The 25,250-nt window shown below is 39.5% G+C and overlaps 1 protein-coding gene across 3 annotated transcripts; it reads left to right on the top strand.

Moving 5' to 3' along the window:
* The first annotated feature begins 367 nt into the window (after positions 1-367).
* LOC136438029 (phosphatidylinositol-3-phosphatase SAC1-like) lies at positions 368-24,472 on the top strand. 3 transcript variants are annotated; one of them, XM_066432650.1, is made up of 18 exons: positions 368-465; positions 2,252-2,421; positions 5,281-5,408; positions 7,647-7,796; positions 8,985-9,044; positions 9,411-9,444; positions 9,959-10,146; positions 12,643-12,729; positions 14,695-14,763; positions 15,300-15,379; positions 15,971-16,069; positions 17,034-17,172; positions 17,772-17,841; positions 18,061-18,133; positions 18,691-18,784; positions 20,072-20,173; positions 20,924-20,990; positions 21,676-24,472. In XM_066432650.1, the coding sequence occupies exons 1-18, from the start codon at positions 434-436 to the stop codon at positions 21,810-21,812; spliced, it is 1,779 nt and encodes a 592-aa protein (XP_066288747.1). In that variant the 5' UTR covers positions 368-433; the 3' UTR covers positions 21,813-24,472. The 3 variants fall into 3 exon arrangements, with proteins under 3 accessions (XP_066288747.1, XP_066288748.1, XP_066288749.1); XM_066432651.1 differs by lacking the exon at positions 20,924-20,990 and adding an exon at positions 20,863-20,923; XM_066432652.1 differs by having other exon boundaries at positions 20,863-20,990.
* Positions 24,473-25,250: the final 778 nt, after the last annotated feature.

The following is a 25,250-nucleotide window of genomic DNA, read 5'->3' as shown; positions in this document are numbered from 1 at the left end:
ACTAACGTTAATACTAACGTACGTTATACCGTACCTAAGTAAACGAACACGTTATCTTGTGTGGTATTTGATTTCATATCTTCTTACTATGTACAACTACGGCAACTTAGTGCAGGCAGAACTCCGTGATCAGTGCTTCGTACACTATACTCTTGATGCACATTGTATCGGTGTGGGCCTTCCTAGTTAGTAGACCACGCCCACATCGCTCCAAATATGGCACCCGGACTGATTCTCACGCCCGGACCAAATCTCATAGAACACCGGGCCGGAATAATAAATCACCGGCCGCTGTAGGTGCGCGATTTGTCAGGCGCTACTGCATCCCTCATTTTCATCTTGGACCGTGCGCGAGAGACGCCAAGCGGTTTTATCGAAAAGTGCAACCAAGATCTATGTACGATCTGCGCAAGTGCAACATACGGACTCCAAAATGGCGGCCTACGTGTACACATCACTCAAACTGTGAGTAACTTTTCGTTTTCGTGTCGTTTTGGTGGCTAGACAAAACGATCTGAAGCCCTGACTGGGTCATTTGATAGTTTCTACTCTTGGGAAGAATATAAGTTGTATTTTAGCTGTGTATTTATCACGCTGTGTACCGGAAAGCGACATTAAGCGAGCCGGCCGGTGCACCTATAAAACCCAGGGTGAAGCAGGATCTCTCGGTTGTCATAAATTATTTCGTCATCAGTCACCTGCTGGTTTTACTGACACATGTCCCTTCATCTGCATAATGACAAAGATCAATACCACAGGTGAATCTGTCGTTTTAAATGAAGTTAATTATGCGTTTTTTGTAAAATGTTAATTTTATAAAAATGGGCCATGTGACGTGTCATGCAAGCCCCTCCCCTTAATTCGCATCCGTCACAAGATGATCGATTGTTAAGTCTATTGATTAGCAGAACAGAATGCCTTTCTCTCACCTCAAGGGAGCAACGCATTGTAGTTCTCTTCCTCTCTCTCTCTACATCTCTCTCTCTCTACATTTTTCTCTCTCTCTACATCGCTCTCTCTCTCATCCTTTCTCCTCTCTCCCTCTCTCTCTCTCTCTTTCTCTCTCTCTCTCTCTCTCTCTCTCTCTTTCTCTCCTGCCCTCACCATCCCTCTCTCTCTAAGTTTCAGTACTGCAGTTTGTGTACTAGTAACGTTCTGTCAAAGGGTACTACCTACCCAAGGGGGTGAAGTCTGCTATCTCTAAATACTCTAATTGTTGTGTTTTAAAAAAAAGAGGAGAAAACACATATACAGACTAATAGTTCCCATGGTGCAAATCTAGCTGAAATCCATGAAAAATCACAGGAAATCCCTATGGTTAAGAAAAGATAGAGATATTATCCCATTCGAGATCAGCCAATTCTATAACAAAAGTACAGTACTCTGGGGCCAACTCCCTCCTATTAACAATCCAACCCATCGCCAACATCCAACTTACTTTTTGTAAAAGTAACCTCATCAGCGTGTAGACACATACTAGTACGCATAAAAATCTCTGAAAGTGATCTTTTCCAGCAAGGGTATATACTATATGTTGGGGGAAAAGAATAAAATCATGTCTGGCCCCCAAGTAGCCTGGATACCAGACCCCTGAATATCTATATATCTGTCATATACTTTAACTCATACTCATAGGGGTCTAACTAGGGGGCTAAATCTCCAAGCAGATGTATCGATGAACAAACAAACTCTTTTTACACAACCAAGAGATTTATTCAACCGACGTTTCGGTGACCATTTTTTTTTTTGTTCAGTGACTTACCAACCTGTTGAAACTATTCACAGATATATCGATGGCAAGGCAATATCAAAAGATGGCTTTTGGTACAGGTACCGATGAATCTGCTTGGACTTGGAGATTAACTCAGGGCGGCCTGTTGTATGATTTCGTTTGGAACATGTTATGATTATCCCCATAGACTAGATCCAAGTTGCTGGACTGTGTAGTATACGTACTGGAAACAGTCGGGCATCCAGGCCAAAGCTACAGTCTCCAGCTTTTAATTTTTTCCCCCATCCCACTCATTGTTTGGGAGCCAATTGAATTTTCCTTGTTAGTTTCACCATTTTAAAACGAAGATACATTTTCATCAATTTCACGTCAAAAAGTTCAGAGACGGACAAGTTAAATTTCTTTCTGTCCCAACAAGCAAATTTCCATCCCGGGACGGAGGGATGGGTCCTGGAGACAACTTTGATACATGCTAAAGAAAAATGACTAATTTTTTGTTGTTCCTGTTCCATCCTACAGCCACATAGACCCAGAGAAGTTCTATGTGGAGGCGCTGGACTCGAACGAGTTGATGATAATCGACAGGGTGAGTTATGAGATCACTCTCGTGGAGAACAAAGGACAGATCCCGCCTTCCGCCATTACGAGGACCATCTTTGGCATCATGGGAGTCGTGCGACTCATCGCCAGTGAGTCAGCTTTTACTTGTTCTCATTTCACTATTTCAGGGCTGAAAATACTGTAAATGCAGAAATGTTCGCGGTGGTTTTATCATTTATGTTCGCGGGTTTCGCGGTGACAGTTTCACCGCAAACTTAAAACCACCGCGAACATTTTTGTCTGGTACTGTAGCAGTATGTGACTATAATGCTGCCTCAAACTTAAAACCACCGCGGACACTCCATTTTCGCCTTAACTCGAAATAAAAACCACACGAACTTAAATGCATTTTCAGCACCAAGTCAGCGCTTGAAATGTTAAATATTTCTGTTTTTTGTTAAATATTCTAAGGGTTTTTCTAGAAAAAAAAATTGGTAGGGAATTAGTGTTGTGAAGGAGTTGAACGACCAATGGGAGGGATGGTGTGGATGGGGGCGAAACCGCCCTTCAACGCTATATGAAGTTTGGAGAATTTTTTAAGTTTAAATTGGGCATTCTAAGGCTTCTTGAGGCCCGGCCCGGTGAAGTCACTGTCAGAGAGTTCACATTCATGTAGTTGAAGACTGGCCACATGTGACCTAGTAGTAGCATCCCTAGTCAATCAGAATTTTATGCTTCCAAATATTGTCAGAGGATCTGCTCCTCGGGGTAAGGTACCACATGGCTAGGCCATGGGGGCGCAGCGCCCCTGTAACTCTACTTAGACAAAGTCCTGGTTCTAATTTCAATGTTTCAGGGCTGAAACACCAACTCAGGGCTTAAATCGAAATGTTTTATACTCTGTATATGACTATCTAGTGTAAACAGCCCTTTGATGTACCACGCCATCTTCACAGTTACTTAATTGGTACAGCAGCAGCTGGTTATATCACACTGAATGACTCGTCACGCCTGAGCTTTAAAGAACGGTTGCAGTCAGATGTGCAAAAATATTTTATATTAATTAATTAATACTAGGTGTGACGGGCCATTCAGTGTAATATAACCACCTGCTGCCGTGCCTCGTTCCTGCGAAGCTGGTGTGTTACGCCGAATGGCACTTATATATACTGGCTATGCAATTTAATACAGATACAGACACAGACATATGCACATCTAATTGCAAGACATTAGTGATAGCTTCCAATGTGGCAAACTGCTGTTTGTATTTTTTTTCTACAAATCTCTATTTGTTCTTCTTGTAATATTATTACTCTCACCTCTCAAATAAACGTACCGGTACGTTTATTTTTTTTCACCTATAGTTCCACCCGGTACTTTCTTATTCTAGACGGTACGTTTATTATTTTTTGAAAAATTGAGACTTTGCAAACCAGGAATCCCTCTAAAATCGTAAGTCAAGGTTTTTCTGCCCATATTTCCCCGGTATTTTTGCTCGTGATTCGCTATTTTTCGGCCTACCGGCGTTGATTTTCTCGCCGCTTTGACGGCCTTCTGAAAAGTATCCTGGCGGCACTCGTAACATATCAGTCGATATCGTTCTGACGCTACAAAGTAAACCGGAAAATAAGACGCGACATTGACATTTTTAAATACAATTTTCATATAAATAACTTTGATAGTCTCTGTTTACATCGTAACCAAAGCTAAGCACGCTGATCAAAAACGTGTGGAGTAGGGTGCTCGCCTGCACGGGGAATAATAATTTCCTGACCACTATATCCGACTAGTATCGGCAGCGCGGCGGAAGAATTATTTGTTCGCTGAAGACATGTAACACGTTAAAACAACAATCATAACTTAACTTCCCTTGTGATATATGTTTTGAGGCCACAAAATCTCTAAAACGGCAGAAATATGTCCGATATGATTCGGTAAACAACAGGGCGAAATCGCGAAACATGGCCGCCACTCTCAGGCATGGCGACAGTAAAACTAGCAGCATATTGCGTAGTGCGGATACGGATCTTTAAAATGATACCGTAAACGCATGGAAATATTATATTTTTTGGGCAACGATGGACACACAAGGCCATATTCATTTTCAGAGGGTTCATTTTTTTAAATAATCGTAAGATTTTCCCAATTTAGGCAGTTCATCGCGGGTTTCTAGTGTCAACACGTAATGGGTAACTTCTTAGTATGTGCGGTCTGTGACGTTGAGCTACTTTTACAGTCGATCTCTGTTCAATATTGTGGGATTTACCGCGGGAACTCGAAATCCGAGCGTCTCACTTTGTTTTCGACGCTATATATGGAGCAAAAGTTTATAGACATATTTCTTTTGTGGAAGGACTGTGTAGAAAATATGATCAGGTACATTTAACTTTTAAGTACTCTGATGATTTTTGTTCTATGTCACTGATTGTCAGTCATAATAAAATGATATAACAATTGTCTTTGATCACTTGCTTCAAGTTCAAGTTCCAAGTAGAAAAAGCATGTATCATATACATTTTCACTTGTTGAATTTGAAAGCACCGTGGCCCCCGGTTAGGGGTCATAGCGGGGAACCTATGCCCAATTTTTTAATATTAGTTATTATTACTATTATATTTTACGAAGAGGCGAGGAAGATCATCATGATTTGAACAAGCTATGGACAGTTATTCTGTTCAATATCTATATACTTAATAGGTATGGCATAATTGACTAAATATAAGTTACCTACCTGCTTATTATCTTATTTCCCTCTGACAGTGACAGTTGTACACGTATGGACACAGTTTACCTAGCCTCGACTGTCGATTTTTGAAATTTTCTGGGGGGTACTTTTATTCCAGGGGGTACTTATATTACATTTTGAAAATTTGTCCGGGGGGTACTTCTATTCCAGGGGGTACTTCTATTTGAGAGGTTAGAGTACAATACATAATCATACAAAATATACTTGTAATGCTGCTGTCCTGTGATATTCCTGAAGTAACTCCACTCCTTTGTTTTTCCAGGTCCTTACCTGATAGTTATCACCAAGGTGTCTAAGGTAGGAGATGTTGAACACCACCCAATATGGAGAGTGGAGGACACTCAGGTCATTCCTTACACACGGTCCTCCGACCATCTCAACGACCAACAGGTAACACAGTCATGTCTTTAAATCAAGACTTGAAATACTGGTTGCCTGTGCACATTTATGCACCAGAAATTGGAGCTCCTCACCTAAATTTTGTCTATGGATATTTTTATAGGCTACAGTATAGGGTAAAGCAAGGAGGTCTTACATTTTAACGTCCTTGGATAAAGGTACTATTGCACACTAGTAGTAATATACAGAATATTCTTGAAATTTTAGTATTAGAAAAAGCAATACAACCTTTGTTGTACTTTGTTTGAGAAAGTTAGCTATAGAATTGAAGTTCTTTTAAAATTACATTTGAACATTTAAGGAAAATCATCTTAACCCTTGTCCTGCGGACCGCCTATATATAGGCGCTAGACATAATGTGCGGGTCCTGCGGACCGCCTATATATAGGCGCTGGGGGTATTTCCGGCATGGAAGCGTCGCACAGGCGCGTATCGCAAAGAACCCGGAAGTAACATAGTCTTGTAGCATGGGCGGGGTCAAGGGTCAAAATTTTTCTTACGCAATCGGCCCAAGATGCATTGCGAGATATGATAATGAGGTCATTATGTTAATGAGGCCGCCATGATGCCGTGTCGTCTGCTGGAATGTTTTCGGGGCGATATTTTCCGTATTTCTGGCGGCAATTTCGGTATTTAAACGCCAAAATGGATCGGTACACGGTCGAAGACTTTCTAGAGGACATTTTCACGAACGTTTCAGTGGTGGAATATCCTTTATCAAGCGAAAATTCTGCTGAAATCAGTGACAGTTCTGGCGAAGACGGGGAGTCACAACATCGGCCTCGAAGACATGTTGGGGCAAGCGGAGAGGGACCTTTACATGTTGCTGATGAACTTGACAGCGGCGCTGACGCTACTTTTAGCCGTGGAAAAGCTCGGGGCACTTACCGAGGACGGCGTGGACGTGCCCGAGGAGGTAGCGGACGTGGTCGCTGGCGGGGAAGCGGTGCATGATTTCTATTGTGGGGCTGACCAGTCTCAGACTTTGATAGCCATATACTTACCTGTTATAATATCTGCAATTCGTATTTCTTTACATATAATACGATATATTATTCTGATGTTGTCAAAAATGGTCAGAAACTTTGTAGTCTTCGTAGAAACCTGTGTGTTGATGCTATACAAAGGCATATGAAAGCATAGTGGAATAAATGTACTTTTTATTGCTTTTTATGTCTTTATTATGATATAGCCTTTGGTATAGATTGTAACAACTGTATGTTGATATGACAAGAAAGTTTAGACTATAAGCTTTCCACTCATGTATAGAAAGCTAGAATGTCAATTGTTCTATGGCTACAGCATGAAGTGTACTGTTCTGTATGAGAGTGTAGATTTTGCTCAAAAGTGAGTTCAGCACCAAGGGCAGTCTACAACCATATACATGTACTCACCTGTTACAATACCTGTGTATTTTACTTCTTCACATGTATCATTCTGATGTTGCCAAGACTGGTCAGCAACATTGTAGTCTTGGTAGAGACCACTGTGTTGGTGCTATGCAGCAGTATATGGAAACGTTGTGGAATAATGTACTTTTTATTGCCTTTTGTATCTTTATTACCTTTGTATTCAATGATATTACTTTGTTAGGAATTCCAAAGATAATACCTGTTGTAAGCTTTCAGCTGATGTGTAGGAAAGTGATTGTAATAGAGGTAAAGAAAGAAGTATACTAATTCTAAATGGCTCAGCTTTTCTACAGAAAAGCCAGTTCAGCACCGTGGACATTGTATGGTCATAAACCTACCTGATGAGATACCTGGTTGAACTTCTTCATCATAGATATAGCTCTGATGTTGTCAGGATGTGTCAGGAATGCTGCAGCTTTGATATTGGTACTTTTTATATGGTTCAGATACTTCAATACAAATGGTTTTTGAAAAAAGGGTTTTTTATTGATTTATTGCCATTATCAATCAATACAGGTAGGTGCAGGCAAAATTTGCAATATATTTCTGAAAAGTAGGGACTCTTAGCTTTGTATTGATATATAACTTTATAGAGTTATTTGTGGGCAAAGTATAAAAAAAATAGCAAAGTTAAAGCAGTACCCCTCCTTTAAATAGCCCAGCACAGGGACTACTATAGGGTAAAAAAAGTCCAGCAGGACAAGGGTTAATACAGATTCAGCATGCATATGGAGTACATGTTATAAGTATGGTTAGTTAGTAACACAAGAAAGTTGCACTGGTGTCTCCCATTTACAGTGTATTTATATGATTACAGAAACAAGCGAACCACGACTACCTGCGGATGATAGAGGAGGTCCTGCGTCAGAACGGGTACTATTTCTCCAGCACCTACGACCTGACCCACACTCAGCAGAGGCTCAACAACACCAGTGCAGAGTTCCTCACATTCCCGCTGTATGAAAGGGTACGTATAACTTTTGGATGTCCAACGCTATATTAAACAAAGAAGCGGGTGCTAATTCTCCAGCACCTACGACCTGACCCACATACAGAAGAGGCTAAACAACACCAGCGCAGAGTTCCTCACATTCCCTCTGTATGAAAGGGTACGTTGAGGCAGAGTATTAGCTATCATGGCGTCTGGGCGTCTTTTGGACGCCCTACACTAAGAAAACAAAGAAAAAGGTACTACTTCTCCAGCTGACAACCTGTCCCACACAAAGAAGAGGCTAAACAACACCTGTCCAGTGCAGATCTAGAGTTCTTTACATTCCCTCTGTATGAAATAGTGCATTGGGGCCCATTTAACCTTCCCACTGCTGAAGGTAGCCTTTATCATAAAATTGATGGTCATGGGGTTAAACCCCGGTTACACTTACGTACCTGAACATGGCTCCCGACCACCAGCCAACCAAGGTTGGCGGTAGGTCGGGAGCACTCTGACCATTTTTAGGTTTGACTCCCAAACACACCCTGACCACTATTGACTTACATTGTACTCCCAACCACCGGCCAACCACCAGCCAACCCATTCCAGACCTCCCGTCCAAAGCCGAATGTTTTCAAAATTTGGCTGGCGCAGCTGAATACCAGCCGAACACCAGCCAACCCGCCACAGCCCACCTACAATGTAGTTCCCGAACCACTGCCAACCATGGTTGGCTGGAGATCAGGAGGCCATGTTCGGCTTTGTGTAATTATAACCTGGGCTTTAGTTGGCAACAAGAAAGTTAATGTCATCTTCCATACCTCATCGTGAACTTGTCACAACATTTTAATAAAAGAAGAAGAATTTAACGTCTCTTGGTGGGTGTCAATGTGCAGATATTGGCACATTGGCGCATCAAATCCGTAGTGTGTTTTTGCCACACATTTTAACATATTAGCCAAAGTGGCCCCGTGGGCGTCACTCCACTGTCAGGGAAAGTCGTGTAAAGGGCCTTTCCCAAGGGCATAACGTTGGGGCATGGTATCCAACTCGGAACATATTGGTTCCAAGTTCAGCGCTCTAACCGTTACGCCATGCCGACGCCACATTTTGATAAAAAGGCACACAAAATACAGCTATAGCCTCTTCCAAAATACATGTATGTTATAAAAAGCTAGTATTCGTGTGGTTTTCTAATCAATTGTGGTTTGTTTCTTGTCCCAGGCTGACCAAAGATTTGTGTGGAACGGACACTTGCTGAGGGAGTTCACATCACAACCTGAGGTACTTCGATGTATTTGTATTACACTGTAAATGAAAATATACTTATCTTCAGATATAAGGAATATGATTTTATGTACATATATATCAGTGTATGTACATGTACATGTAAGAGTTGTTGAAACATGGTACATGTGCAAATGTACATGTACAGTGGGTCACAACTTTAATACTCATTTTTGTTATTAGATATGGATTCAAACCTTATTATTCATAATGTAAATTAAATGTAATAAGTAGTCTATCAAACTTATAAGACCTTGACTGTGCTGAAGAAGCAGGATTGCTGGCCACTAGGCCACTGCATGCACCATAGATTGGCATGCCCTGTTGTGTTTTCTGACTGGTGATGTGTTTTGTTTATTACAGCTCCACAGGTTTATTCTCCCCATCCTTCATGGCTGTATCCTTTTTGTGTTGACAAAAGTACACAATCATGATATTCAATCACTTATACATGTTTATACACTTATACCATATTTTATACAGTATCTTAATTTGCTTACCTGCCATCAATTTTTGCAGCAGAAAGAGTTTGAACTTTAAGTTGTTTTAGAATTATTCAAATGTCCTCCATTTTCTATCTTTGATGTATATATTTATTGTATGGATAAATGTTACATAGTACCTGTGTATTCATGTTGTGTTGATGTTGTCATGTAATTTGTATTCAATTTGTAATATTTCTTTGGAGCCACTGAAAGAGTAGCTATGTACTGTACACGTTAACCTTTAGCACACTGAAGTAGCCGTTTGGCACCCCATTCTCTATTGGTTACAGAGTTAGGCAGCAGGGAGAAGGTTAAAGGCATTAATTAAAAGTAAATCGAAATGAACTTAAGTTCAAGTCAATCTCAAAGCATTTGGTAGGGTCACCTCTTTCCGTGTACTGATTTTGCTTGACTATCGAACATCAGATGTGATCGTCAGGCAATGTCATGTGAACCAGCGTCCCTTCAAGCTTGTCGTTATCTCGCGCCGATGCTGCTACCGTGCCGGAGTCCGCTACTACATGCGGGGGGCGGACTTCGAGGGCCACACGGCCAACTATGTGGAAACTGAACAGATCATGGACTACGAAGGCAACCGTGGGTCCTTTGTACAGGTACGACATGCCTTTCTATTGTGGAAATCTATGATGTTGGAGTAGAACTTGGACAAGTTGCTACCGATTCACTTGCAAGTGTATATTATAACTTATTCTACTGGCCCGAACTAACTTTTCACTGGCCCGAAATACATCATAAATCTTCTATGCATTCTTACTTGCAGCAGCTCAATTAATTTCAGTCCAAGGATATACATGTAGAACAGAACATATTAGACCCCAAGTATTGCAAGATAAGGCTATTGAGGGACATGTAATGCATTTTCTGACAAATTGGCATACTTTTTTGATATGATTAGGGGAAAATTATCAGACGAGTACAGCGTTCGAAATACCCGTCTGCAATCTGCAAAATGCAGAAAGATTTTCAAGATTGCAGAAGAGAAATTAAACAATCTGCAATTTTGCAAAAGAAAACAAATCAGACTCGGGATTCAATGGCTCTCAATTCAGGAGATTATAATTTATATAGACTTACTAGTAAGCAAAGTAGCGGCGCTGTAAATATAAACTGAAACCCACAGCGCCGCGCAAGATGGCGGCGTTTCGGTGCGTTCCGACTGCCTGGTGCTACTTGAGGTCAGTTTTTTCGGGGGTTTCGACACTTTCCGTTATAACTTCGGAGACGAATCATGTGAGAAAATGTCAAATTCGTGCATTTTCGTCAACCCTCGCTAATCTCCGCGGTCACGATCTCGAGGTCGGCAAAAGGCGGGAAAAATTCCCGGATGTTTCTAGCGTCGCAAGCATGCGATTTCTTCAGAGCCCGAACGTGAACTCGGGGCATGGGCGCGATGACAGAAGGAACGAAACGGTGGCCACTACATTAGCCCGTTGCCCTTTAAGCCCAGATGGCAGATGAGGTTGAGAACTACTCGGATTGACATTGAGCACCGCCTTGTGTGAAAAAGGCGGAACATTTTCTCCTGTGCCGAGACAGTGGGGAGGGGGGCTGCAGTGACCCAACGTGAAAAAAACTAACATCGCCGGGCCGTCTCCGGAGTCTCCCCGAATGTCCGAAGTCAGAGTCTGATGTTTGAAACCGATAGCGATGTTTCAGATTTATACAAAAAACTACACAGAGGCCAAGTTTTGCGTAAAGGCGTTTATATTGAATTTTACATTTTTTCCTCGGTTTTTCATCATTTTTTCGATCTTATTCATTAATTATGATACGAATCAGAACACATATTTCTCTCAAGGATGTAATGCCCTTGTCCTTCCTTTCAGGCAGGCTGTTAAATTTGTTTTAATTTTGATACACATACTGAAATAATCAAACGAATATTTGATTTGATTGATATTGAATAAATATGTTTTGCTGTTGTAATTTTCGCTATTAATTTGAATATTTTTCATACACATGTATGTTATTTCTCTTTAAAACTTTGAGTGAGAGAATAAAGAATTAACGTAACAGCAATGTTGCAAAGCTAGATATAATGTAAATAAGAAGGCATTATTAAGTTGAGAAGGTTCTAGTATTGAGGCATGTGTATTTGCAGAAAATATTTTCAAATTGCAGAAAAAAATTTTGACATTCTGCAATATTGCAGAACACTGAAAAAAAGTATTTCTACCACTGCGAGTATATATGTCCCTAACATTGCTGCACTTGGGTGTCCAATTTGTTTAAGTGAAGGGCTTCAAGACTAAAGGCACTTATTGTACAAATGTAGTGTCTTACCAATCAGAGCATAGAAACAGAGTCACTGTTTTGGGTCATTTTTGTTGAATACCTTATTACACTGCACAGCGATATTCATATTATTGTCCACCATTTTGTCGTCCTTTCTGACGCACCATTGAAACGTGTTGAAACGTTCTGAAGTTTGTTGACATTCCATTTGTGGGGATTTTTCTGTGACACTCAATACCCCACGAAGCTTCAAACTTTCAAAGACCTCAAAATCGTCATACGATGAACATTTTGAATTTTCTGTCTACTCTACAATGTATGTATACCCGCTTAGAAGATATGTATACATAGACTCTTAACTAAGTATTGTTCAAACATAACTGAAGGAAGAGGGAAGGCATATTTCATAATAATGGTTGGCAGAGGTTGTCCAAAACTGAAAATGTATATTTCAAGTTGCCCCTTCTACGATCAAGAAAGAAAGGCACTGATTAAAGAGGCCACCAAATTCCATCCAAACTTCTCCATGTTTACAGACAAAAAGAAAACTACTCTCCTATTAACATCGCAAAACCCACACATTACAGAAAAACTGGGAGCATTCGTCTTCCACTGTCTCGAAAAAAGAAGTCAAACCCAAATAAGATAGAATTTAGTGTTAAGTTAGTATTTGAACGTGAATAGTCACATGCTATATTGTTACCAATTATCTGTCCGTCCTTCCATGTTTCAAGTACTTGCAATTAGCCTACGGGCAAGAACTTGCAATAAACTTATTATTGATAAAAATGTACATCATGTTTATTTTCCAGCTCACACTAATCTCTTGTTGTTTTCCCTGTGTTTTTCCCTAGACCAGAGGTTCCGTGCCCCTCCACTGGTCCCAGAGACCTAACCTGAAGTACAAGCCTACTCCTATCATCAGTACTGCACTCAAGCAGGTGGGTGGACTCTGTTAAAGGAAACCCAAGCAATATTAGGGCCCGAAAATCAGATTTTGAAAGTCAATTTACTTAATAGTCATTATTTTCTATATCATGATTAGTTCCAACAACACCATGATGCGAAAATACGTCATTGTTTTGATATGAGAACTCACTGAAAATTATTGCTGCGATTTTTGTAGGCTTGTGAAACTAAGGGGATCATCATATGGCTCGTTTTTGCACGGTTTTAATATGCTGAAAGTACTACATGTAGCTATAGTATGAAGTAATTATGCAAATTTGCAAAACAACTTGTTAACTTAGTAAATGTCACTACTAGTACCATGAAGATTTCAACATTTTTTTATTTTCCTTTTTTGGGCCCTAATATTGCTTTCAATTGGTTGCCTTTAACTACCCTAATGCAAGATTTAAACTTGAGTTTCAACACTAAAAGGAAAGCTTGGGACTTAGACTACCATCTATTAGCCTAGCAGGTAGTCAAGGCGTCTTTTGGACACCCTACACTAAGAAAACAAAGAAATTAGATGCACTCCTTTTGCTTGGGACACCCTGTTTTCCTGGTAATTACAGACACACACACAGACACACACACGCACACACACACACACACACACACACACACACACACATACACACACACATACAGCGACTGTTGTTTTTTCCTCATACCAGACACTGGGACAAAATGAAAACTGATTGACATGCAGATCCACTTGGTAACTGCTTATCCTTTAATATCCAATTGGGGAAATCTGACACCCTGTCTGTCAGTAACTCCTTGCTAAAAGCCTGTCACCCAAATTAAAACAGCACCAGTCTTTCTAAGGAATGAGCCATCCGCTGCTAAACCAATTTATATATAACAGCTTACTCGGTGATTAGTGGATCATAACTGTCTTGTAGAAAGTCTATAATCCCCCCCGTCTCTTGGAGCAGGGCTGGAAGTTAACTATGTCCTGATGTCCCGAGGCCACCAAAATTTGACCAGGGACAACTCACAAATCAATTTGGGACACATTTGGGACAATCAGGGCTCCTGCATGCACCTGATTTGGTTGCACACACAGTCTGGAAATCTCCCTTGAGAAACTGTAGACTGGTGTACATGTCACTTTTGTCAGCTCCACTGACAGGGGGTCAGCAAAGGGATGGTCACACCTCATTAACTTGATAAGGTTGGCCCTGCAAGATTTGGTTTGGCCACATGCTAAATCCCTGTCTGCAAATTTATCGAAAATCTCTCATTGTCTGAAAGTTGTTCAGGTAAAGATCATAACAGCTTCCAAAGATGGAAAAAAGGGAAATTTATATTGATTTTGGTGGTATTGATGCACATTTCAATTGGTGCCATATCGATCAGATTGGAGGCGAACAGCAATGTGACAGTGAACAAGGAGGCTTCTATGAAGAAAATGGCAGAATGGAAATTAAACCTTTTTTAGGATTTGTTGTACCTCCCCAAGAACCACAACATCAATGAAGTCCTTAAACTCTGCAGAATAATGCTTTTTTCTTTTATCACCTATCAAAATCCATTATTTCAGGTTGTTAACATTATTTCAGGTTAACTTTGTTAAAACTTGTGTTTACTGAATGTATATAATTTTGCATGTATTATACTAGTATTTTTCAAATTTTATGCAATATGTCTGCTATTCTAACATATGCCATGGCTTGGGTTCAGGTCCAGACTTGAGTATAGGTCCGAACCTGAACATGAACCTCTGGAACCAAATCCGGACCCCCCATTAAATTCACATCTTTGGTCCTGGTTGGGACACTTCGGGACACTTTCGGGACAGTTGAAATCCACTTTTGGGACAATGTTGGGACAGTAGGGGAAAAAGTTAATTTCGAGGCCTGTTGGAGGATTGTGCGCCTCTGACGTACAAGTGTAAATGGCTCCTCTTGTTCCTCTTGCGTGCTCTAAGATTTTTTTATGTTCCCTTATTACAGCAAGATGGGTTCCAGAGGCATTTTGACAGCCAGATTGTTCTCTACGGGAGACAGATCAACGTTAACCTGGTAGGAAAACTCTTATAATGATATTATCATTTTTCGTATTCTAGTTGTACACTGGTTGCTCAACCGAAGCCATTAAGCACTAAATTGTTCACAATGTAGCAAAGTACAGAGAGCAAGAAGTTCAATCGGCATTAATGTGTAGACCATATTTTTTTTTTACAAAAAAATAAAAGATGAATGGTTTATTATTTCAAATTCAGCATTAATACATGTACACAATAGTATCACCTAGCAGCATACGGCTGAATTGCGTGTAACTATTTTACATGTTTCGCATACTGGAAGGTTTTAAACACAAATAGTATAAAGCAACTTGCTGTAAGAATTGCGACGCATCCTGTAATACTAATAGAGTATAAGTTAAAGTCAGCCCTGCAAAGTTGATCATAAAATTCTGACACACATGTAACTCTCCTACTGTTTCAGCATTGTCACCTCTTTAATTCTCTCTTTATCAAAAATTTGCATGGACATTTTTTGGCGAAGCCTCTGGAGCGAGCCTAATTTTTGTGTGCATCTCCTTTCCACATGGTTAGCTTGACCAGAAGGGGTTTGAGAACAAGCTGGTGAGGGCCTATGAAGACGCTGTCAAGAATTATCAGAGTGACAACATCAGGTGGGGATAATTAGATTATAAAATTATTATTTGTTACTGTGATTCTTAAGATGTAAATCTAACCATTTCAAAAAATTTTGTCAGTATACAGTATAGGTGAGTGAAAATTGAGTTGATTTAAATCAAGTGTCCAGGTGTCACCCCCCCCCCCCCCCCTTTCTTTTGTTAAAATTTATAGCACTTGTGAAAACAAGATTGATTCAAAATGAAATTACTTTCTTGCCTGGTTTTGGTTAACCATTGATCTAGCATTTCAAGCATATTCTAGATCTAGAACTTTTTGATTTAAGACCACAGATATAACACATTATGCTATAGTAATAGAAAAAAACAAATACATATGAATTACGATCAAGGGAAAGTTTTGCACTTTTTCTTCAAAACCTACTCACTTGAAAAGTCCTGGTGCTCAACCCACAAATATACCATAATAGCAAATGGAATATCATTTTAGAATATTAAGCTTTACAATGATATGTAATACAAAGCATTTGATAAATTATTCACCGAGATATGATTGACTGAAATGAAGTTTCAGAACTTTTTGTGCCAAGTTTATATAGTGTAACTTGTGTTGTTGGACTTATACAGGATAGAGTCGTTTGACTTCCACCGTGAGTGCAGGGCCCTACAGTGGCACAGGTTGTCACTTCTCATGGACCGACTGGCGGAGGACCAGGCCAAGATGGGGTGAGTCAAAAGGGTTGTGGACCATAGGACATTTGCGGTTGAGACATACTGTAATTTGTAAATGCATTTAAGTTAATGGTTTTTATTTCGCGGTAGGAAAAAAATAGAGTGTTCGCGGTAGCTGTAAGTTCGCATATGAGACAATAGTAGACAAGGGGGTAGTAGTAGTAGTAGTAGTCATATCCAACATTTTGATTATACTGCTGCCAGGGTCCCTGACATGGGTGGGCAGCAGCCGGCTAGTCTTTACACTGCGCTTGCAAGCGGCTCTGTCCAGTGGGTCCATGCTGGTGAGGTCGCACACTTTAATGTCCTTCCTGACACACTCCAACCAAGATTTCTTAGTTCTTCAAAGATTTCTTAGGTAGGATGGTAAAACATTTTGCAGTTGTTTTAAGTTTGCGGCGAAGAACTTATCACAAAAAACGCAAACATAAAACAACCACGAGCTTTCTTGCATTTACAGTATTGCTTGCAAAAGGGGAAGACCTGCAAAAAAGAGATTTTTGAAAAAGGTAAAGGTAGTCCCTTAGCCTTTTTGAGGCCATAGGGGCAGTGGGTTGTTATCCATATTGTCTAGGATGCGGTATTAGAAGACAGAGCCTAAACCTCTCATTAAGCTGCCTTCTACCTCCCAAACTGAAGTCAGGTACCTACATGTATTTCTACACCTGAGTGGAGTGAGGAAAGTCGTGTGAAGTACCTTTCCTAAGGGCACAGCATCAGTGGCATGTCAGGGGATTTAAACCCAGGACCTCTAGGTTCTGGGCCAAACACCCAAACTATTATGCCAACATGACGCCACTTTTACCTGTTTAAAAAAAATTGTCCTTAAAAAGAAAATAAATGAAATCTGTGTTTTTCTTTGTCTCCGCTTCACACAGTGCACACATTTCTCATTGAATAGCCTTGTTCACTGCCTATTCAAAGCTCACAGTTTCCTTCTATCCCCTGCTGTTTCTAGGTACTACCTTTGCAGAAGTGACGGCTCCGTTGCCAGGCTACAGGAGGCAGTGTTCCGGACCAACTGTATCGACTGCCTGGACAGAACCAATGTAGTTCAGAGCATGATCGCTAGGAGGAGCCTCCAATCCCAGCTGCAGGTCAGCAACAGTTCTTGTGTAGATATCTTGTATCTGCATGTATAATGTATGTTAATTGAATTTTTTTTGGCAGCACCACAGGGTGGATCCCTTAAGCTTCATATGGTGTCTTTTTTAAATTTTGTTTGTTTTGCATACCTGTTAAACCGCCTTATGGCATAACACGCTATATTTGTACTGACTAGTACAAGCTAAATATATTCAGACAGATTTATTTGATCCACTCACACTGGAAAAGGTCCCCTGCTCTTTTCTATAAGTGTGGTGGGTTATTAAATGTGCTCGAGGTGTGGCTCTCTTCAAACACAGGACCCCACTATAAGGTCCTATCCGAGGGACGTCCTTAGCCAAAGCTAGGTACCCATTTACCTGAGTGAAATGATGAGGAAAGTCGTGTAAATTGCCTTTCCCAAGGGCACAATGTCAATGTATCAGAAGATTCGAACCCTGGACCAAACACCCTGCCATTACGCCACCCTGAGGGCACGACTTTTACGTCTTTGATAAATACATAAATGCATACACTTCTACATCTTTGATACATACATGTGTTGAAAGGTACCACCAGAATCAAGCCTGTTGTGTTCTTTGTCCTGCAGGAGGTGGGAATCTTGTCTCTCGGAGAGAGGTTAGAAGACCACACCGGCTTTGAGTTCATCTACAAAAACTGTAAGTAACACTCGAATAGAACCTTCAAGCACTTCGCATCATATTTTTGTCAATATTTCTTTAATATTTATCAATCTCAGTAAGTTAAGAAAAGCTATCTTCAGTGTTGTAGATTGACCAATCAAGATCGACCAATCAAAATGTACAAGTTTACTATGTTTGCAGTGATTTTTTAAAAATGATTAACTTGATATCAACACATTTTGACCACCTCTCTAGTGTGGGCTGACAATGCCGATGCCCTGGCCAAACAGTATGCTGGGACCGGGGCTCTCAAGACTGACTACACAAGGTGTGTTTCTTGTGCTCAGGCTTTTAGCTAGGATTTATAGACAAGGAGAGACCAGAGTCCCCAATGTGCTCTATGGATTAAAGATTACCTTAAAGTTAAAGTTCTCATGATCAACTTACATGCTGTCCCACTAGTCTTGTATAAGAAAATAAATTCAACAGGCAGTGTTTGGGGGGGGGGGCACATGTAAATGTGTATGTAATTAACAGGGAAACAGAGCATCCTTTAGGGGACCACTGCAAATTAAGGGGGGGGGGGGCTAGTTTCCTTATCATCATCTCATCTATCGGCCATCGGCCGGGACTAAATAAGTACACACATCACTCCATATCGCCCTGTCCAACATCATTTGTCCTAAGTGTTCATATGCAATCTCAGTGTCTCTGACTAAACCTTATATTTTCTTGTCCATTAGTCCAAATTAAAGACTTGTGGACCATCTGCTAGCTAAAATCCTGCTTGTGCTTCTACTAAGTTCTAATAATGTGAAAATTATTTATCTGATGATAAAATTATATTGTTTCAGTTTGTTGAATAATTTTATTTTTCTGTACCAGGACTGGGAGGAGGACGATCTCAGGTTTACTGATGGACGGGTACAACTCTGCCATCAGGTACATGAAGAACAACTTCTACGACGGATTCAGACAGGTAAGTGTGAGGAACAAGCTTGAGTGTTCATATGCAACCACTGGGGTCTGGGAAATGAACTGTGTGCTATCGTGGCAGACTGTCACGGAGAGACTTTACATCAGTAACATGTGCACTTTCCACAAAATTCTCTTTTTCAACCAACCTTCCACTCTTTACAACAAACTACATCTCGTATCTCATCAACACACGTACAGCACAAGATCCGCAAAACGCAATGACTACCCAAACCAAAAACAACATCTACAACAGAGTCCTTCCTGTACCGGTGCGCAAAATCCTACAACACTCTTCCACAACACATCAGATCGTCTGCTCCATCCTCCTTCAAACTACTCATCAAAGACAGACTAAAAACGGACTCAAACATTCTGAACTGGTAGAAAATTGAAATTGTGTAAATATTGTATATACTATGTAATGTTATGTGTATGTGTACCAATGTTATGTATAATCATGTATTACTATATGACTCCAGGAAGAGTAGTGAATTGCATCTGTGTAATTCACTAACGGATGTCATTTTAACAATAAACAATAAACAATAGACTAATGCTATAATCTTATACATGTATGATGCTCGATGTCATTGGGCTGTTGTCTGAAAATCCAGCAGAAAAAATTTGAGCTAAACATTGGCCACTTGTTTTAAGGAACAACATTTAATATGCAGTATACGTGTACATACCCAAGCTAGAGACCTTCAGAAGATCGGTAGCCTACCGCGGACCAAATGTCTGGAGCAGCCTACCGCCAGACACATGTATACCGCTCCGAATCTGACTTCCTTTAAGAGACTCTTGAAGTAACGGAAATGAACAAAACAAACGGACACGGACTATGAACCTGCTTGCACCCTACTACATGTATATGTTGTATGTTGTAGCAATTGTATATTGTTGTACCATAAATATGTATGATATATGTTGATAGAGTTATTAGGACTCAAATGACTGTGTATCTCTGTTATGTTTATCTGACCCCTCCCTCATGACCTCAATGAAAAGCGGCCTGCGTGTCGATTTGAGCTTATCATGAATATCTTAAATTATATAAAAAAAGGTTCAAGTAAAACAAACCAAAAAATGTCTATTCCTATGTTTTATACTTTTTTATCTTTTGAAATGTACCTCTGAGTCAATACAAATACATTCAAAGATTTTAATAGCTTTAAAATCTTTGAATGTATTTGTATTGGCCAATGATCAGAGTTGACATTTCAAGGCAAATCGGTAAATTACACAAGGAATAAATCTTTTTACTTTTCTTCCAAATTTTCTACAACAGGATGCGATTGACCTGTTTGTTGGGAACTACATAGTAGACGAGGCAGAGTGCATCAACAAGCCTTGTCCCCTCCAGCAGCCCAGGAGTGTCAGATACACTGTGGTAAGTACACACGTGTAGGTCAAATTGTCAGGGTTTCTCTCTTTCAAGCTAGTATTTACAATTTAGAAATGGTTACTGAACTGGCAGAGATACAAGTAGTGATCATTAACCTTACTTACAATGGTCTGGCAGATGTATGATTTTAACCCTTAGTCCTGCTGAGCCCGACAATTGTCAGTTTGCACATGCATGTTCTGTATGCTAGCCCTGACAATTATCTAAGTTAATGGTATTTCTAGAATGGGTAAGTTGCACCCATGTGGTTGTTTTAAAGCAAAGAATGAGTAATTTCAAACTAGTACCCTTTGTTTCAAAGGTTTCTAGACACTTCAGCAGTGGTAGGGGGGGTATATTTTTGCTCTGGAAATTCAGCAGGACAAGGGTTTAGATTGAGAACAAACATTAAACACTAGCTGATATCTTCTGTGTTAACTGTGTATACTGTACATATATACTTGTGCAATATGTGGACCATGTAATACTTAATTATGAAGCTTTGTTTGAAATCAATCTTTTGATTAGGATATTTTACTTTTGTTTTAGTCCGTTTTTGTTTCATTTAAAATACCGACAATGAAGAGATCGAGTTTATGTAGCCTTAACTTTCATTGTTGTTAACACTACTTAATCTTGTAGAGCATTGTTTAAGGACAAACGTTGCAGTTTGCCGATGTGTTTCTCCCCCACAGCTGCCCTTCTTCCTGTTGATCGCGCTGTCCATGTGCTTCATCTGTCTGCTCATTCCCGCAGGTAACGTGGATATTCCCTCAGCTCTCCTGGACGGGGTTTGGGATAACGATCGCGCGCAGAGCTCGGGGTAGTATTGTCGTTAAAACGTCTCGCTTGCATGGCTGACCCTCCTTTTTGTTGTGAACGTTTCGCTTGCCTTTCGAGCTTGTAGACTAAGTGTAGAAAGTTTGCCTATGTTTTGGCATTGTCTTCAAAACGTATGCATTTTGCAGCTAAATCCTAAGGCTTGAATTTCTTTTTTCAGGACATTTCTGTGGTATTTATTTATTGAAATTTGGCTGTTGAACATTTATGTTTAATCAAATAGTTTCTTGATTATATATTTTCCTTTATGTCTTCAACGTAGTATTATTTACTTTGACATAAAAGACATAGAATTATACATGCAATAGAAGAGCTACATGTATATCATAAATACATAATGTAGACATTATTACAACATTTAAAGGAATATATTCTCACTCATGTGTATGCGACAATCTTTATTGGCACAACAAAATCACAGCGACTCTCCTAAAGGTCTACTACATCTATACAATACAATTATAAGAGGATACAACAAATTGATTAACCTACTAATGGTAGTACATACAAGTATATAAACAAATCAACATGTTGAGTTCAACATATTATTTACACTATTGGCTATAAAGTCTAAGTATTCTGTTCTGTATTTACCTACATTTGTATTTGTATACAGTAAGAGTTTTATCTCCTCCTAGAATGTAATTGAATTATTTCTTCCCCCACAGCGGACTGGAGTCTACAGCTGCTGTATGTGCTGTTCTGGGGCATGGCTAGCATCACCACCCTCGCTGTGGTCTACTACAACGGTATTGAGTTTGTGGACAAACCCAAACTGACTCAGGCTAAAGCTAAGAAAGAATGAGATGAGGAGGGCTACAGGCTGTATTGTGAGATGATGGGTATAGGGCCAGATGACTACGAAAATCAGAAAGACTCCGAAGCCAGAGTTCAAATCCCGGAGGTCTTAGTCCTGCATGTATGACAACGTCTTTTCACGGGGGGGAGGAGGGTGGATTAAATCAAGGTAAAATCATTTCGCAGGGTATGATCTATATTAAGTACTATGCTGGAGGGCTTATAAAAAGAGGCCATAGTCACAATTCCAGGACTTCTTTTTTTCATCTCTCTGTCACAAATGTGATGTAAATAGGGTAGAAAATAAGGTAGTGTCCAATATTGTGCTATTTGTCAGAAAGAAACACAAAAAAGGAGTTTTACAAGTATCTATTGTGCAATGCAATAGTGGGAATGTACATGTGCATTCACTGAATGGGCATCAAGTCAAGAATGGAAAGAAGTACTAGGCAAACCAGTGGACAGGATTTAGACTACGGGGACATTGTCAATGGTGGTAGAAAACACGACTAACTTTATGAGTGGTCCAGTGAAAAATAAGTCAGCCCCTATTGTAATTTACAGGTGGTGTTCGAGCTAAAACGTCACAAATATTAACTACACACATCTACATTTAACTTAGGTGCCTTGGGACTTTGGAAGACTCCTGACCAATGTTTATGAGCAAAGGAAAACCTGTTTGTAGGATTGCTTAGTACAAGAGTGCACCTGTGATGTAACCTTAAGAACAATTCCCAGAATTATCATTAGCTCAAAACTGAAGGAAGATACAACCCTAATGGTACGCTCAAAACAAAAATGGCCATTCATGTTTTGAAAGTGACAATCTTTGCATATTGTGGCTTAACATGAACCTCCACTGAAATAATACATTGATTCCTTAAGCTTTAGTAACTATGCTATTTGGGTAGAAAGGTTAGGAAAATTTCCAAGTCTTGAATACTTAAATGTTTCCAAATTTGTCACATTTTGAGAAATGCTCACAATTTCCTAATCTCCAAGCAGATGTTGGGGGGGATTGTAATGTTTTCTGACTGGACAGGCTTCACTGATAGCCACTACCGATAAGATTCTTTCTCTCAACATCAGATTCTGTTTGGAGATTTTTACAAGTTCTATCTCTAAATTAAATGCTCTACTCTTATCGAATGGTGCAAACTGATTAAAATTGTAGTTTATATAAAGACATGTGCACAGATTGGACAACTGTAGATACCTCACCTTCTTTTTGTTTCACCATCACAACACAGCCTGTAGTCCGAGGAAGAAACGACGCATGAATGTTTTTTTGTTTGACGTGTAAGATGTGTGCAATAGTCTATCATAGCACAGAGACTGCAGTACTGTTGAGGGAAGGTAGGGTGCGCTTCTGCACAACTTGTGTGCATGTTGTATGATTGGAAAGACCTTGTGGACCAATTATGTATTAAGGTAGTTTTAAAAATTAAAGGTAATTTTATTTACCTCAGGATTGTGTAATACTATATGTAGGGATGTTTTTTTATTGCATTTACAATTTCTGCTTTACATAAATCACAACTTAGTATGATAATACACAAATGAAAAATATCACAACTGTACACAAATAAAGAAAATCAGAACTGTACACAAATGTAATCTTTCTTCTATATGGGACCACTTAATGCCCCATTATCTTTATATGTACGTTATGTCTTTATGTAGCAGCAATTAATAAATATAATCTTGAGTTTGGTGAAAAAGTAATGGATGGACGTACATTTGCAGCAATGTTAAAAAGTAGAACAAAAGTGCTATTACTACAGACTGAAAAAAGGGGGATAGAGCTGTGGGGAAGTACAGTAAAAGTTCACAGAAATCCGGACTTAACTGTTCGAATGACTGTTCATAAAGAAAATTGGTGAAGGTCAGGATGTTACATGTAATTTATGTAGTTCAATTAGTACAAAGTTATCTATTTAGCCAATGAGTGGCCTGCATTTTGTAGATGGGCCTTCTGATTGGCTGTCATTTGCGAAGTAGAAGTAATCATACTATGATGCAAAATAATGGTATCACTTTTCGTGCTTGTAATATTGATTGGTCACAAAATGTGGCGATGCTTTATTTGCAAAATCTATATGTATTGTGCTGAATGTATTAAATGTGTAACATTTCAACAGTCACTGATAATAAAAATTAGAAACTGCTTGCTTACTTGCCCCTTGAAAGTGCTTAGAAGAAAGTACACTTGTATAATTTGACGAAGCAGATTAATAAGAGATGATTCGTGTACATCCAAGAACAGCATGGTACAATACCTCTAATCTTAATGCTGTGGTCTACAATATCGTTTTGCTTACAATTTCAATTACTTAAGTGTTGAAGTGCTGTTTTGATGCAATTGTGAATATAGGAAAATATGAAATTATTCCATGTTAGATTTAAAATGTCACTGTGATATAGAAAATGATCATACTAATTTATTTGATAGATTTCCATGCAAGTAACTGTCAAAGGGCTGTGGTATTTTCTTGAGAACTGGGCAAATAATAACATAAATTATGCACATGGATACATGTATGATGAACTGTCATTGAATTTCGTATTTAGTGGTACCACTACCATGCACACACCAAATTTGCCAACAACTGCTGTTCATGACTTTCAACATATAAGAATTGAATAAATCTAAGTGCATCACCGAAATATGACTTTCTCTCTCTCTCTATCCAATTTAACGTCTTTTGTTCCCCATCATCTGGGGGTTTGACGTGCTTGCACATGGATGGGAAAGCCCCAGAACTCCTCATCAAGTGCAAGTCCTTTTTTGTAGCAAGAGTTTTTACGGCTGGATGCCCTTCCTAACGCCAACCCAAACCCTACTGCTGGGCTTAGGACCTGGGAAATGTGTGTTAAGTGCCTTTCCCAAGGGCACAATGTCTGGGTGCATGTCCGGACATGTCTGGGTACTCCACTGGGGATTGAACCTGGGTCTTATTGGTTCATAGCCAGATGCTCTGCTACAGGTTAACATTCAGGAGTTTCATAAAATATTCCTCGCACAGTATGAGATTTATAGGATCTGCAATTTAATTCATGTCTCAAAGATGAGTAACAACACATTGAAAAGTTCTCATGGCAGTTAAATCAAAATTTCTCCAAATATTATTCATCAATATTTAATCATATTAATGTAGGTAGTGTTGTCACACATCGAAATTCTTCCTTGCATACATGTAGCTATTTCTGATACATAAATCAAACTGAATCTCAGAATCAATAGAATGGATCAGCCCAAAAAATGTTAATTGATATAAACACCTAAGCACGTCCTAATGGTGTACAAACACCACACTTCAACAGGCTATTATTATCCTTAATTATTGAAAGAAAGAAAACAGGAAAATTTATTCTGTGACTAGTTTCATCAGGTTGGTAAGTCGTTGAATACAAACAGACTCTTTGTATACAACCAAGTGCTTTA

Source organism: Branchiostoma lanceolatum, chromosome 7, assembly GCF_035083965.1.
Source record: "Branchiostoma lanceolatum isolate klBraLanc5 chromosome 7, klBraLanc5.hap2, whole genome shotgun sequence".
Taxonomy (NCBI): Eukaryota; Metazoa; Chordata; class Leptocardii; order Amphioxiformes; family Branchiostomatidae; genus Branchiostoma; species Branchiostoma lanceolatum.
Note: the sequence above shows the minus strand (reverse complement) of the source record. Positions and strands in the feature narration are given on the sequence as shown.